At 38.0% G+C, this 16,229-nt stretch overlaps 1 protein-coding gene across 1 annotated transcript in view; it reads left to right on the top strand.

Moving 5' to 3' along the window:
* Positions 1–13,419: 13,419 nt before the first annotated feature.
* Positions 13,420–16,229, top strand: part of tmod (tropomodulin) — a 351,180-nt gene continuing 348,370 nt past the window's right edge. Inside the window, exon 1 of the mRNA XM_072540128.1 lies at positions 13,420–13,618. Coding sequence (XP_072396229.1) covers positions 13,541–13,618 — 78 coding nt within the window. The 5' untranslated portion in view covers positions 13,420–13,540. The remainder of the gene's footprint in view (positions 13,619–16,229) is intronic.

The following is a 16,229-nucleotide window of genomic DNA, read 5'->3' as shown; positions in this document are numbered from 1 at the left end:
CTAGAAAAATGGGCGGATAAAAACTGCCTAACAGTCAGTACAACCAAAACCGTATATCAAGTACTTAGCCTTTCAACAAAACAGACTGCTGTCAAGCTGACGTATAAAGGAGTTGATCTGGAAAGACAGGACGTAACAAAATACTTGGGGGTGTACATAGATAAGAAAATGACGTGGAAACCTCAAATCGACGACATTGCAGAGAAAGCCACAAAGAGATGTCGACTGCTCAAACGTCTCACAGCAACAAAGTGGGGCGCCACGCAAGATGTCCTGGTAGCAACATACAAAACCTATGTCCGGCCGATATTAGAATATGGGAGTGAAGCTACAATAACTGCGAGTACAAATACCACCTCCAAGCTTGAAGTCGCCCAGAACACTGCCCTTCGCGTCATCACCGGTGCTCCAAAATCAACACCGATTACATCAATGGAAGCCCAGACCGGTATTGAACCAATACAATGCCGCAGAGAGCAACACGCGTTAACCTTCTGGGAAAGGCAAAGACGAACACTTCCACAAAAATGGGACGAATATAGACAAGCAGCCTGACGTCTTAAAACACAAACCACTCCGCTTACAGTAGCAAACCAAATCATGGAAAAATACCACATTGTCCTGTCGGAAGCCGCCCCCTTCCCAGCGCAAACCACACTGGCCCGCTGTCTACCAAACACAGAATTACTGCTTGAAAACCATAACGACCCGAAGCACTTATCGTCAGACATTGCCCTAAGGAAAGCCGCCCTAGAGACGATACACACCAAGTACCCAGCACATGAGTGGCTCCACATCTACTGCGATGGATCCTCGATGCCGGACTCGGGAAGAACAGGAGCAGGATATGTCTCATCCTTCTTCAACGGCTCTATAGCTGTGGGTGCCCCTCTCAGCAACTACGACGGCGAAATTGCTGCTATACACGAAGCTGCAAAAATCTTGAGAATTTCCAACACCCCCAAAAAGTTGCCTTCTTCATCGACTGCCAAGCCGCAATCCTCGCTCTGTCGACAAATCGATACACCGACTGTGCCAAAACAATATCTTGTCGTGTCCAACTATCGAACTTGATGGAAAAAGGGTGGCTGATTACTCTACAATGGATCCCTAGTCATGTCGGTGTTGAAGGAAATGAAGCGGCGGATGAACTTGCAAAAGAAGGCACTACTCTTCCACAGCCCCCTAGCTTCCAATCGTACACATCAGCAAAATCCACCATTAGAAGAGGAATCAAAGCGAAGATAAAAGAGCAGCAAATACAAGCCGGTGCTGGAAAATCTTGGGCCCACCTAATAGAGTCACCAATCCCTCGCAACTTGCCGAGACCCATTAGTGTAGCCGTGTTCAGAACAATTACGGGGCATGACTACCTGGCCTCCCATCTACATCGCATCGGCGTCCGCGAAAATGACAACTGTCCATTATGTGATCAGCCCCAGATGGATGCTGCTCACCTTCCAGAGTGCCCAGCCCTGAAAACAGACCCACCCGAGGAGGATGAAGATCGCCTACGAGAAACGGCTCGTCTATACTGGTCAGCGCGCCACCAAATGGCTAACATGCCAAGGGTGGGCGTTGGCTAGTAAGTAAGTAAGTAAGTAAGTTTTCTTATTCTTCTTTTCAAATTATTATGCCTTTTCTTGTTCTTGAAGTCTTCTTGTAACTTAGTATATAAAATATCCGTAAGTAAGAAAAAACTCTATTAAATATGGGGTCATTAGGTCTTTTTCTTCTTCTTTTTATACGATTATTCATTTTTAAAGCAAAAGTTCCATGGTCTTAAAATTCGGTAGTCAAGTTCCTCTTGGTGTAAGCAAGAACATAATTTTAGTTCGGGTTCACGAGTATTCTTCGTATTCCCATTTTATTAGGCTTTTATTTTTCTTGAATTAAGTTTCCTAGAGTCTTAAACTTTAGTATATCGAATTCTCTTGGTGTAAGGGAACTGTATACAATGTGTCGATAATAGGTATCCTTTTATATAAGGGCATACTGTGGGGAGAGTTTGGAAAGACAAAACTATAAAAACATGTCGACAAGCATTTTTGGAAGGATATTCAACTGGTTTCAAGGAACTAACAGGTAAAGGTCGACGATTAATTGTTACCCATATAGATAGTATGAATGGATTTCTTAAGGAGGGTTCACTTTTGTTTGAATCAAAAAAGACCTGTGATTATCACGAAGAGATGAACGGAGACGTATTTGAAGAATATTTCGAACAGATGATTGAATTGATACCTAAGAATTCAGTTATTGTGATGGACAATGAAAGTTACCACTCTAGATTAGTTTACGTTTACCAACTACTCAATTGAGGAAAGATGAAATTGCAATGTGGTTAACTTCTAAGAATTTAATCTTTGACGATACATTGACAAAAGTAGAATTATTAGAGCTTGCTAAAATTAGTAAACAAAATTATAAAAAATATGTCATTGAGGAGATAGCCAAAAAACGAGGAATTGAAATACTTCGCGTACCACCGTATCATTGCGAGCTAAATCCGATTGAATTAGTATGGGCCGAAGTTAATGGTAACGTTCCTCGAAATAATACAACTTTTAAATTTTCAGATGTTACTAATCTTTTTCATAAATCAATATCCGAAGTAACGACTGAACATTGGCAAAAATGTATTAATCACGTTATGGATATTGAGAAAAATATGTGGGAACTTGATCATATAATAGATAGCAGTATAGAACCTATAATAATTCATCCCGGATCGGATAAAACTTCGTCTGAAACAGAATATGAGGAAGCTTAACTTTAAACTGTAGCTCAGAAGTTTATTTTACATTTGAACTAATTACCGTCAACTTCATTGTTTATTTTTTATTTGTTTATTTTTTATTGCTAATATAATTTTCATTCTTATTTCCAATATTATTAGTATTAAGAATATTATTAATTACTAATAGGAATGTATAAAAACAGTTTTTGTGTATTTATTTTACGTTTCAGTATAATTTATTGTATTTTATTATTTTATATTAACTGTATGTTTCACAATTAATAGAATTTTTATTCTTTTTATGTGTATCTTTTTATTTTAAAACAGTATTGGATTTGATTAATTTCTTTGTTCTAAATATCCAAATAAATTTAACGCAAACTTTTCTTTTAAGATTACGTTTTAGTTAGAAGATGTGCACGCCTATGTATTTCGAGGATCGAAGATTAGTATTCTGAGAATTTACTCCAGCTTATTTTTCAAATATACTAATATTTCAATCGTATTTTGTTCTTGAAACGATACCTTCAATTAATAATACTGTATTAGTTATATATTAATATAATTAATAATTAATTTTAAAAATATTTTTAAGGTAGAATTAAATAAAAATAATTTAAAGCTTTATTTTAGTTTAGATTTAAAACCTAGCGCCATCTAGGAAAGAAAATCTGAACTACCAACATCTGACATTTCATTCATATTTTGTTCTTGAAATAATACGTTTAATTAATAATACAAAACATATTAATTACATATTAATATAATCTATCTATATAAAGAATATATCTAAGAAGAAGAAGAAAAAGAAAAAAAAAAGAACTAAAAGAAGAAGAATTTAAACATCACTTTGAACAGACAATGAACGAAAAAATTCGAGACAGCATCACACAAGTATACAATGTACCAACAGTCGAAGAAAGATGGGATAACATAAAGAATGGTATCATCGATACAGCAACGCAAAGTGGAACTGTCACCCATTATAAAAAGCAAGCATGGATGACAGATGAAATAATCGAAATGATGGACGAAAGAAGACAGCTTAAAAATAGAAATAGAGTATAAACGAAAGCATAATCTGATTCGAAGAAAAATCAGGGAAGCCAAAGAGTTATGGATGCAAGCAAAATGTGAGGAACTAGAAGAATTGCAACGAAAACATGACGAATTTAACACACATAAGAAAATAAAAGAAGTTACAGTACACAAAAGAAATACACCCATAACATTAACGAATAATGAAGGTCATGCACTATCCCTAGAAGACGAAGTAATGGAGGAGTGGGAAAACTACATTAAAGCATTATTTAAGGATGATCGAGGATCACTACCTAACTTAAGTGCAAATACAGGACCATCAATCTTAAAAGCTGAAGTGGAAAAAGCCATACACCAAGCTAAAAACAACAAAGCCAGTGGACCAGATCAAATATACAGCGAATGGCTAAAATTACTCTCAAATGACAATATAAAAGAACTCACTGTACTTTTCAATCAAATATATGATACCAGTGAAATTCCATCGGACTGGTTAAAATCGATCTTTACTCCTCTACCTAAGAAACCAAACGTTAAGAAATGTAGCGACTGTAGACTCATTAGTTTAATGAGCCATGCCGTTAAAATACTGTTGCATATTCTTCTAAATCGAATTAACAACAAGTGCGAAGAAATAATTAGTCAAGAGCAGTTCGGGTTCCGGAGATGCCTTGGAACTAGAGAAGCACTATTTTCTATGCAAACACTCCTTCAACGATGTTGGGAGGTAAGAAAACCCGTATATATGTGCTTCATTGATTTTGAAAAGGCATTTGATCGCGTTCAGCATACCAGACTAATTACCGCCTTGCACAGCATCCAACTAGATGAGAAAGACGTCAAACTTATTGCCAAACTTTACTGGAACCAAACAGCCATTATTAATACCAACAACAGAGAATCAAAGCCAATCAGTATTGAACGAGGCGTAAGACAAGGCTGTATACTATCTCCCACCCTCTTTAACGTGTATTCTGAGAATCTATTTAGGGAAGCTTTAAAAGATCAAAAAGGAATTATCATAGGAGGAGAAATAATTAACAATGTTACGTAAAAATATGAGTCATAGTTTTAACCTTTAAAACATGTTTTTAATCTAATATGTTGTAGAGTTTACGAGAGGCCTCGATTTACCTGAGCGACCTTCCAGAACCGATGGGGAAATCCAGTTTGCCTTTACCGTTTCGCCATCGAAGGTTTTAGACTATTCGAGATAACGGCACTGGTATATAATAACGGAACTTTATTTGGAAGGGACAGTTAATAAAGAAGATTCGCGCTCGTGATATTATTGTTACGCTCGCCTACTAATAAATTATTGTGTATGTAGTGATAAATAAACTTATATTAATTATCGTGCCTTTTAATAAATTAAAGTAGGAACAAGATAATAAATTAGTAAAGACATTATAAATTAAAGACATAACAATTAATAAATTCACAACAAATGGTGTCAGAACAGTGGAATACTTAAGATAAATTGCGAAAATAAATTACAAGTGAATATAAAATAAATTGTGAAAATGGCTACGATTTATGAGCTGACAGTGACTAATTTAAGAAGACATCTTGAAGACAGAGAATTAGCTTCTACCGGAAAAAAGGCTGAGTTAGTCCAACGACTAAAGAACGCTTTGCTAGAAGAGGGACTAGATCCAGAGACCTATATATTTGAAGATGCTGTCCTCTCGTCGATTTCGAAAGTTTCTTCTGATGTAGCCAAAGTTTCTGGTGATGTAGCCAAAGTTTCCGGCGATATCGCTTCGTTGGAAGACAAAGTTTCTAACGAGATTTCTTCGCTGGAAAGCAAAGTCTCTGCTAACATCTCTTCGGAAATCTCTAAAGTCACTTCTGAGATGTCTGCCCTCGACGATAGAATATCTTCGTTAAAAAATCAAGTTGCTGCCGATATGTTGGCCTTCGAAGAAAAGATGAAAGAAATGGAAAGGAAGATGGAGGAAACAGGGACAGCAGAGAGAGGTAACAATCCGATTACAGTGGAAATAAAAGAAGACGAGACGAAATGTAAGTTGGAGACACGGCCGAAATTTGAAGGAAGTGGAGGTTCTATTCATGTTAAAGTCCCAACTTTCGACGGAAAATCATCATGGAACAACTACATGAAACAGTTCGAATCAGCCGCAAGAGCAAATGGATGGTCTGAAAAAGAAAAGGCGGTAAACCTGACTATCGCTCTTCGAGGAGATGCCTTAGATGTGCTTCAGACCATAGCCGTAGAGGAGACCGATGATTTCGAACAACTGAAGAAGAGGTTAAATATGCGATATGGCCACGAACATTTGGAGCATGTATATCAGTCACAGCTTAAAAATCGTAGACAGAAGAAAGATGAGGCTCTTCAAGAATATGAGGTAGATATTGCCAGATTAGTACGATATGCTTATCCAACAGCTCCCGAAGACATGATGGAAAAATTGGCCGTGCAAACATTTATTGATGGTCTTCGTGATCATGAAATGCAGAGAACACTGCGATTAGCTCGTCACAAGACGCTGGTTGATGTCCTATCCGCCGCCCTCGAATACGAGTCAGCTACGCAGGCCTCTGGCGGGTACAGTAAAGTTAGGACTGTAAAAGAGGAAGAAGATGAAGATAAACTTGACCAGCTCGTTAATATGATAAAAAGCATGACATACAAGAAAACGAAGACCATCAGATGCTGGAATTGTGGCGAAATAGGACACGTACGAAGCTCCTGTAAGCACCCTAGGTACGACGCAAATCAAGAAACTCACCATCAGGAAAACTAGAACGGGTCAGCCTTAAGGGGGCAGCTTCGACCCAGAACTTTTCCAAAGACCCTCTCATACTAATAGCTTCTTTGAAATGTCGTGAAGATAGTGTCTATGTAGATGGAGACATAAATGGTAAAAAGCATACGTTGTTGGTGGATACCGGAGCGACCAGAACCATTATACGCCCGACAGTTATAAACAGCCGAAAGAAACTGTTACCAACGAGGTTACGACTTCGGACCGCTACAGGTGAAAATGCCAACATTCATGGAGAAATCCAGGTACAATTGGGAATTGGGGCAGAAAAGTTTGTCCATACTGTTATAGTTGCTGACATCGAAGAGGATGTTATATTAGGAATGGACGTAATGAATATGCATGGATTCCAATTGGATTTTAAGAATAAGGTAATCAAAGTTGGCAACGAGGAGGTATTTCTCCATCCACATAATGACAACACTGTGCAAGCAGCCATTACAGAAGATACAGTCGTGCCTGCGAGAAGCGAAACGATCATAGTAGCGCGACTACAGGGAATTGTAGACGAAGGGAGACCTGTTATGATGGAGCCTTGGAACCACGACGATGAGGTTGGCCGTGGAATCATAATTGGAAAGGAATTGGTGACTTCGGCTAAAGAAATTCCTGTGAGACTTATCAATGTCAACGACTACCCAGTGACCATAAAGAAAGAGACAAAAGTAGGAACTTGTGTACCTGTGACATCCATAATCCGTCAGGCGACAACATCTGATAATTCCAACGACAAATTCGACCAAATGGTTGCAGTTGCAGGACAGTCTCTAAATCAGATGGAGAAAAGGAAATTAAGGGAATTTCTTCGGCAGTATCGTGATATTTTCGTACCGAAAGGAGGGAAGACGGGAAGAACTACCGTTGTTAAGCATAAAATTGATACTGGTAATGCTAAGCCAATTCGTCAAACAGCTCGACGATTACCACAGGCGAAAAGAGAGGAAGCTGAAACGATTGTTCAGGAAATGAAGAAAGACGGGGTGATAGAACCTTCTACGAGCCCATGGGTCTCTCCGGTGGTCCTGGTTAAGAAGAAAGACGGAACGACGAGGTTCTGTGTGGATTACCGTTTGCTGAACAACGTTACCAAGAAAGATAGTTATCCTCTGCCTCGGATCGATGACACATTGGACACATTGGCTGGAAGTAAATTGTTTTCTACTTTGGATTTGAAGTCTGGATACTGGCAGGTAGAAATGGACCCAGTCGATAAAGAAAAGACAGCCTTCACCACAGGATCTGGATTGTGGCAATTCAACGTTATGCCATTTGGACTTTGTAATGCTCCTGCGACATTTGAGAGGCTTATGGAAAATGTGTTGAGAGGGTTATCTTGGAAAACATGCCTGGTTTATTTAGATGACATAATCGTCTTGGGGGAGACATTCGAAGACCATTTGAGGAATTTAGAAAACGTTTTTAATCGACTTAAAGCTGCCCAATTGATGTTAAACCCCAAGAAGTGCCAGCTATTTCAAGGTAAAGTCAATTATCTGGGTCATATAGTCAGTAAAGAAGGAGTGGCCGTGGATAAGGGAAAAATCGATTCCATTAAGGAATGGCCAAAACCAACTGACAAACATCAAGTGAGAAGTTTTCTTGGACTATGTACTTACTACCGGAGGTTTATTAAGAAGTTTGCAGATATCGCTAAGCCATTAACGCGACTTACGGAGGAAGCAAGAGATTACCGCTGGGATACAGACTGCCAAAATGCCTTTGAGACCTTGAAAAAGCATTTAATAACAGCACCAATTTTAGGGTATCCACTGCCAGAAGGAGAGTTCATCTTAGATACAGATGCAAGTAATGTGGGAATTGGAGGAGTGCTGTCTCAGATTCAAGGAGGACAGGAACGAGTCCTCGGATATTTTAGTAAAGTTCTTTCAAAACCTGAGCGGAATTATTGCGTCACGAGAAGAGAACTTCTGGCAGTAGTGAAATCAGTAGAGCACTTCTATCAATACCTCTATGGAAGGAAGTTTTTAATCCGAACCGACCATGCCGCCCTTAAGTGGTTGATGCAGTTTAAGAATCCAGAGGGTCAGATAGCCAGGTGGATCGAACGACTCCAAGAATACGATTTTAAGATTGAGCACCGAGCCGGAGTTAGCCACAGAAACGCTGATTCTCTTTCCAGACGGCCATGCCCAGCAGAGTGTCCCCACTGCAACAAAACGGAATCCAAGGAAGCAGCAGTGCTAAGAACGACGATTGTCAACGACGACTGGACGCCTACTAAGATAAGGGAAGAACAAGAGAGAGATCCAGTTATACAGAAAATCCGAAAATGGAAAGAGGAAAACCGTCGACCACCTTGGCAGGAAATATCAAACCTATGCTCAGTAGTTAAGACGTATTGGGCCCAGTGGGACTCATTTATCATCGAAGATGGCTTGCTTAAACGAGTCCTGGAAAATGATGACGGTTCAGAGAAGAGAAGACAGTTGGTGATCCCAAAGAGCAGAATAGCCGAAGTACTTCGTCAGTTACACGACAGTCCATCGGGAGGGCATTTTGGTGTAAGGAAAACCCTTCAGCGAATTCGGGAACGGTTTTATTGGATGAACAGTTCCGACGACGTAAAAGACTGGTGTAAGAAGTGTACTATTTGTGCTACGAGTAACGGGCCTCACCGGAAAAGGAGAGCTCCTATGAGACAATATAATGTTGGAAGCCCGTTTGAAAGAATAGCTTTGGACATTGCAGGGCCATTTCCAGAAAGTGAAAATGGGGGCAAGTACATGTTGGTAGTAATGGATTACTTCACTAAGTGGGTCGAGATTTACGCACTTCCAGACCAGAAGGCCGCCACCGTTGCAGATAAGTTGATCCAAGAATATATCAGCCGATTTGGAGTGCCTTTGGAGATCCATAGTGACCAAGGCAGGAACTTCGAAAGTGATCTATTCCAAGGAATATGTGATAGACTAGGCATGAAGAAAACAAGAACTACCGCGTATCATCCGCAATCGGATGGTATGGTAGAACGAATGAATAGGACAGTTGGCAAGTATTTGACAAAGATGGTGTCCGATCATCAGCGAGACTGGGACCAATACCTTCCGTTCTTCACAATGGCCTACAGATCTGCTGTTAACGAATCAACGGGCCAGACACCAGCCAGAGTCCTATTCGGACGCGAAATGCGACTACCTTGTGATCTAGAATTTGGGTGTCGACCTGGAGAAGATGTAGCAGGTGAAGATTATGTGATCGAATTACGAAGAAGAATGGACGATGTACATGAGTTGGTCCGTTCCCACCTTCAGATCGCTAGCGACCGAATGAAGAAACGGTACGATACACAAGCCGAAAAGGGTTGCTTTAAGAAGAACGACAAAGTATGGCTGTATAATCCCAAGAAGCGAAAAGGTTGTTCTCCCAAATTGCAGCAGTTTTGGGAAGGTCCATACCTCATCATGGAGAAGATCAACGATGTCATCTACCGAATAAGCAAGATTCCGAGGGGAAAGCCAATGATAGTACACCATAACCGGTTGGCATCTTTCGAAGGTGACCACGACGTAGATGAAGAAGTGGAAGTAAACCAAGTCCAAGATGTGTTTGACCTCACGTTTGAGGAATTCATGGGTGCCTATGGAGGTACCGGTAAAGCGAGACATGGTGTTACCACTGAAGAAAAGCAAGATCTACTCGAGCTCCCCGATGACTACTCGCTGGCCCTTACCATCCCAGCCAGTATCAAAGACGCACCAGGGTTGGCATCCGTCTTTCGAAGGAAGTTTGGTCGAGTTGCAGAACTTCAATGCCAAGTGCCAGCTCCCGGTAAAACCTTGAAACTCCAAGATGCATCACGTTACCTTTTCCACCTGGTAACAAAAGACACTGCCCGTGACCAACCTACCTACCGAGATGTATGGGAAGCCTTACTTCAATTGAGAGGGCACGTACTAGAGTCCGACGTGCAAAAGTTAGCCATGCCAAAGTTGGAGTGCCGCCAATTAGATTGGAGGGTTATCCGAAATATGGTGGAGGAGATCTTTAAAGACACCGAAGTCCAGGTGTTAGTCTGTTGCAATCCGCATAGTTACTGGTGCGGAGAGAAAACCGTCCCTTGTCATTTTTATACAACTGGAAGTTGTAAAAGAGGGTCCAGTTGCCGATACCAGCATACCGTTCCAGTTCTAGGCCCAACAAGGTTCCAGGAGGAACCATCTTTTGAGAGGGGGGCAATGTTACGTAAAAATATGAGTCATAGTTTTAACCTTTAAAACATGTTTTTAATCTAATATGTTGTAGAGTTTACGAGAGGCCTCGATTTACCTGAGCGACCTTCCAGAACCGATGGGGAAATCCAGTTTGCCTTTACCGTTTCGCCATCGAAGGTTTTAGACTATTCGAGATAACGGCACTGGTATATAATAACGGAACTTTATTTGGAAGGGACAGTTAATAAAGAAGATTCGCGCTCGTGATATTATTGTTACGCTCGCCTACTAATAAATTATTGTGTATGTAGTGATAAATAAACTTATATTAATTATCGTGCCTTTTAATAAATTAAAGTAGGAACAAGATAATAAATTAGTAAAGACATTATAAATTAAAGACATAACAATTAATAAATTCACAACAACAATATACGGTACGCCGACGATACTGTGATTCTAGCTGAAAACATCGACGATCTGCAAGAGCTAATCAATAGAGTTGACATGGAATGCACAAATTGGGGACTGTCGATAAATATCGATAAAACTAAATACATGGTGACCAGTAAAGTGGATATCGGCGCAACCCAACTGATATTAAACCAACAACCGCTACAGAGAGTTCAGAGATTCAAATACCTTAGATGTTGGATTACCCAAAATCTAGATCCATCCTTCGAAATTCGATGTAGAATTGAACAGGCAAGAAACTCATTTCAAAAATTCAAGCCTCTATTATCCAATAACTCATTAAATTTGGAAATCCGTGAAAGGTTTACAAGATGTTACGTGTGGTCTGTACTTTTGTATGGATGTGAAACTTGGACTTTAAACGCCGATATCATGAATAAAATCGAGGCTTTTGAGATGTGGTTGTATCGAAGGATACTAAAAATTCCATGGACTAGCAGAACCAGAAACGAAGAAGTTCTTCGAAGAATGGGACATCAACGAACTCTATTAAATATTATTAAGAGGCGTAAACTAGAATATCTTGGACATATAATCAGAGGACCAAGATATGAGTTCCTTCGGCTAATTCTCAACGGTAAAATCGAAGGAAAGAAATGGATAGGACGGAAGAAACTCTCTTGGTTGAGGAATTTGGGGCAGTGGACAGGTTTGACAGCGGACCAATTGCTACACGTAGCGCAAGACCGAGATCAGTATAAAAATATTATAAGCATGGTAGTCGCCGACGTTCCGTAGGGATATGGCACTCTAAGAAGAAGAAGATCTATATAAAAGGCTATGATGACAAGTCACACCGTTTGTCCAGTAAGGTAAAGGCGTCATCTAGGAAAATATATGAACTACCACATTTTAATCATATTTTGTTCTTGAAACTATACGTTTAATTAAAAATACTAGCAAAATTAATTACATATATTAGTACATATTACCTACTTAATAGATAATTAATAATACGAACATTTATTATTTTTTTTCGCAAAATTAAAAAAATCTTTGTTGTCGTAATTTAAAAATAAGATTTATTTTACAAAATAATTTAAAGCTTTATTTTAGTTTATATTTATTTGGTTTATATGCAAGAAGGTACATGCTGCTTTTTGTACGTATATCGATTTTATAAGACGTCATTTAATTTTTTTAAAACTTTTTTATAACAACTCGAAAAATAGCGGATCGACTTGGGTAATTTTGATTTTAAAATATTTGTATAAATATCTGTATAAAACATAATAAAATAAAATTAAGTAAATTAAATTAAGTAAAATCGAATCGAATAAAATAAAATAAATTAAATTAAAAACCACGGCTCCGCACGTAGACGATAAGAAAGCTATGCTTTCACTCCCAGAATTACAACATGTATCACTTTTTGATTTTTTAAAACCATTTTAATAAAATATAATGATAATCAAAATGGTGTGATTAAACATAAATGCAAAATAATAATGAAAATGTAAATGATTAATTATATACTTATTTAACAAATTTTGAAAATTACTAAAATTATTATTAAACAAAATTTTCAAAGAAAAAATTAAGATTTTTCAAACTTTAAAGAACTTAACGGTGTGGTATTATTAAAAAAAATATTAACAATTCATATTAATAATAAAGTTAATAGTTTGTTAATATATGTCAACTTCAGAGAAAAATGACAGGAGACCTTTTTTGATTAAAATGATACAATAAACCTAAAAAATATTTTCCGGAGCAAAAAGAGGTGTTTTTTGGAATTTGAATATCGTTTAAACAATTCCTGCCCAGACATTTCGTCCGGTACCCTTCAGATTTGTTTAAAGGGGACATTTTTGAACAAGAATCCACAAAAAACCGAATCAGAAACATTTTTCCTACGGGAGCGATCTCAGAACATGGACTACTACTGTATTTAATATCGACTACCATGTTTATGGTGATAAAATGTTAAATGTGTATAAAAAATCTGTAAAAATAAACGATCGATCAGTCAATAAACGTCTGAATATGACGAAAAATAAACCAAACAAATCGTTAATGTTAAATCTCGTACACCAGCGGCCATACAATCAATCACCTTTTGCTTTTGCTTATCCGCTGGCCCATTGAAAAAGCAATCCCACTATGAAATAAGTGTCAACACACGGTACAAATGAACTATTCGCAGCGGCACACCAAGACGCGACTACTTCCCATGTAAAATCGACAGGAGGCAAGAAAAGATTAAAATTAGAACTGTAGGTTAGTCTTTAACGTGCTCGCTGGGTGTTCGCACAGTGAAAGTATTACAAGACGTCCTCTGCCGGCGTTTTTGACGTTGTTTTAACGTGACAAAGTTAGCCATGGCTGAGACAATAGAGGAGAGCTATGAGACGGAAGTCAGACGGAAAGTTGTCAGGACTAAACTCAACATTGAGGAAGTAAGTACCCTACTACGATCCTAAATACTCTATATGATGTAATGGCACTTTTAAAGCGCGCTCTATAGATATCTTCGATTTTTTTTTAGGATATTGGTTAAGTATTGACGTATGTGCATGTTTTTGATTCTTAAATTAGACCCACTTGTTACATAAAAATACCACATCCTCTACAACTAACGACGTTTTTTCTTTCTTACAACAATTCAAACGCTAACGTACATACAATTTGAAAAATAAAGCGAAAAATTTAAGCTGAAACACGAAAAGTGGGTTAGAACAGTTTACTTTGGCAAAAACACTCTTTTATAGGATTATTTCTGTAACAAAAACGTTGTTAAAAAATTGCAATAGTCCATTTACTAAAACACATTCGTCATTTTGCGATTTTTATGTTCGTCGATTTTTATTTTTAGTTCAGTTTACTAGAACTTTTGATTGGCTTCAAATAGATTGCCAACATGATGCGAATATCTAAACAAAACAATTAAGCAGAAGATTAAAAGCGTTTCCCAATAATAAGAACCATAAACTTGAGTCACTATAATTAGTCAGATTTGGCAAAGTCTTAAGCTGTCAATTGTTTGGACGTTATGTTTACAGTCTTAGTTCTGTTCTTCTATTCGTGAATGTCGGCATATTTAATTGATTTTACCACTCATTATTATCCATCTATATCTATTTCGTCCGGGCTGTCCCATAAGCATTCATCTGGAAGGGTTGTTCTGTTGTGGCCGAGCTAGATATACAATAGAATAGAATAGAAATATGTCTTATTATCACTGAAAATTGTACTATTTTATGGACAAAGCTTACAAAAAGTCATAAAATAACAATAACATTAAATTTTACTGAAATTATTTAAATCGTCAATACCACAAAACAAAAGATAATAAAATAAACAATCCATTACAAAATTTAAATAAATTTCAAATTGCATAATAAAATCTTACGGACTAATAAGTTTAAGCTGCTGCATGTGATACCCAAATATATATAACAATAACACAGAACAGGAAAGATTGTTTTCACGTTCAGAGCGTTTGTGAATAGTCGCTCCGAAGATTCCTTTTAGGATGAAATACACAAACGCACTGTACGTGAAATCAAATCTTAACTGTATTTTCTTTTATTTCGTTATACTCTTTATGAGTACTAGAAACCAATTCGCTAAGGATTTTTGCTTAGTTGAGGAGATATGTTGTGGAATGCAATTTTAGATTCCCCATGTCTCTAATTACATCTTTATCAACGTCTGTTTTGCCTTGCAATTCTTAGAAGGCACAGATTAAACCAGAAATCTGAATTTGGTTTCGACAATTAGAAATGTTCGAATTTCGTGTCGAGATTTATATATAAAAATAATTTAGTTACTTGTACCTACATAAAGGTACTGTAATAATTTCTTAGTTATTCATTAAGAAACTTTTCTACCGAATAATAAAGTCTTTCAGATAGATCGGCTTTTGTCATTTTACGGAACTTGAGGAAAGATCATCATCATCATCATGGCTTATTCACTCCTGGCTGAGTGTTTGCCGCCCTTTTGGGCTCTCTGATTCATTTATTGCGGAGAATCAGTCCGCTGTTGTTTTTTTTTATTATTATAGCAGCATGTGTGACTTGGCCCTGTCTACAATTTTCCTCCATTCTTTCCGGTCCTTACAGCGCTCCTTCCAATTGTAGATTCTCAGCTTCTTTATGTTTCCTAAGACTTGATCTCTCCATCTTGTTTGGGTCTCCCCTTTGGTCTCTTTGTTGTTGGTCTCCATCCAGTTATTCGCTTTAGCGTAGAGTCTGGGTTAGCTCTTTCTGTGTGTCCCAGCCACCTGATCCTTTGCGTCTTCACGAACTTGATTATGTCTTCACCCTCGATGACTTCTTTAATTTCTTCATTGGTTAATCTTCTAAATTCGCCTACACTTATCCTCACCGGTCCCATTATTCGTCGAATTATCTTTCTCTCTAAGATTTCCAACCTCATTTCATCTTTTTGTGTTAGGCACATCGTCTCTGCACCATAGGTGATCACTGGCTTAATTGCAGTCTTGAGGAAAGATATTGCAGCTTTAAGTTGTAAAGGCAGATGGTTGTATAGTTTTTTATTCCTAAATGTGTTGTTCTTCTGAGGCCAAACACATACCGCATTGCTCCTTTTTGTAATTTAAAAATAATATCAGATTGGGCAGCTGTACTAGAACCTCAAAAACGAAGACCATATCGAAGATGAGACACGAACAAAGAAAAATATGTTATTTTGGAAGATGCTAAATTGATTTCCTTCGAAACAGATATTATTGCATAGCAGGCTGAGGCTAGTTTCTTACTTAATAAATCGATATGAAGGGACCATTATTTAAGGTTCTTCTTCTTCTTCTTTTGGCATCATAAGCCTGGATGGGTTTTTGCATGTCTGGCTATGTCCTTTCATTCAGATCTCTCTTGGGCTCTTATCCTCTATTGTCTTTTATTCATGGTTTTCAGGTCGTCTTCCACCCATCTCGTCCTGGGCCTTCCTTTTTTCCGCCTTTCTACCGGCATTCACCGTAACATCTTCTTTGTCGTTTTCGTGTCTTCTTATCGCTGAACATATCCCAGCCACGACAGTTTT

This window comes from Diabrotica undecimpunctata, chromosome 8, assembly GCF_040954645.1.
Source record: "Diabrotica undecimpunctata isolate CICGRU chromosome 8, icDiaUnde3, whole genome shotgun sequence".
Classification (NCBI taxonomy): domain Eukaryota; kingdom Metazoa; phylum Arthropoda; class Insecta; order Coleoptera; family Chrysomelidae; genus Diabrotica; species Diabrotica undecimpunctata.
The sequence above is the reverse complement of the archived record's forward strand: the minus strand, read 5'-3'. Positions and strand labels throughout refer to the sequence as shown.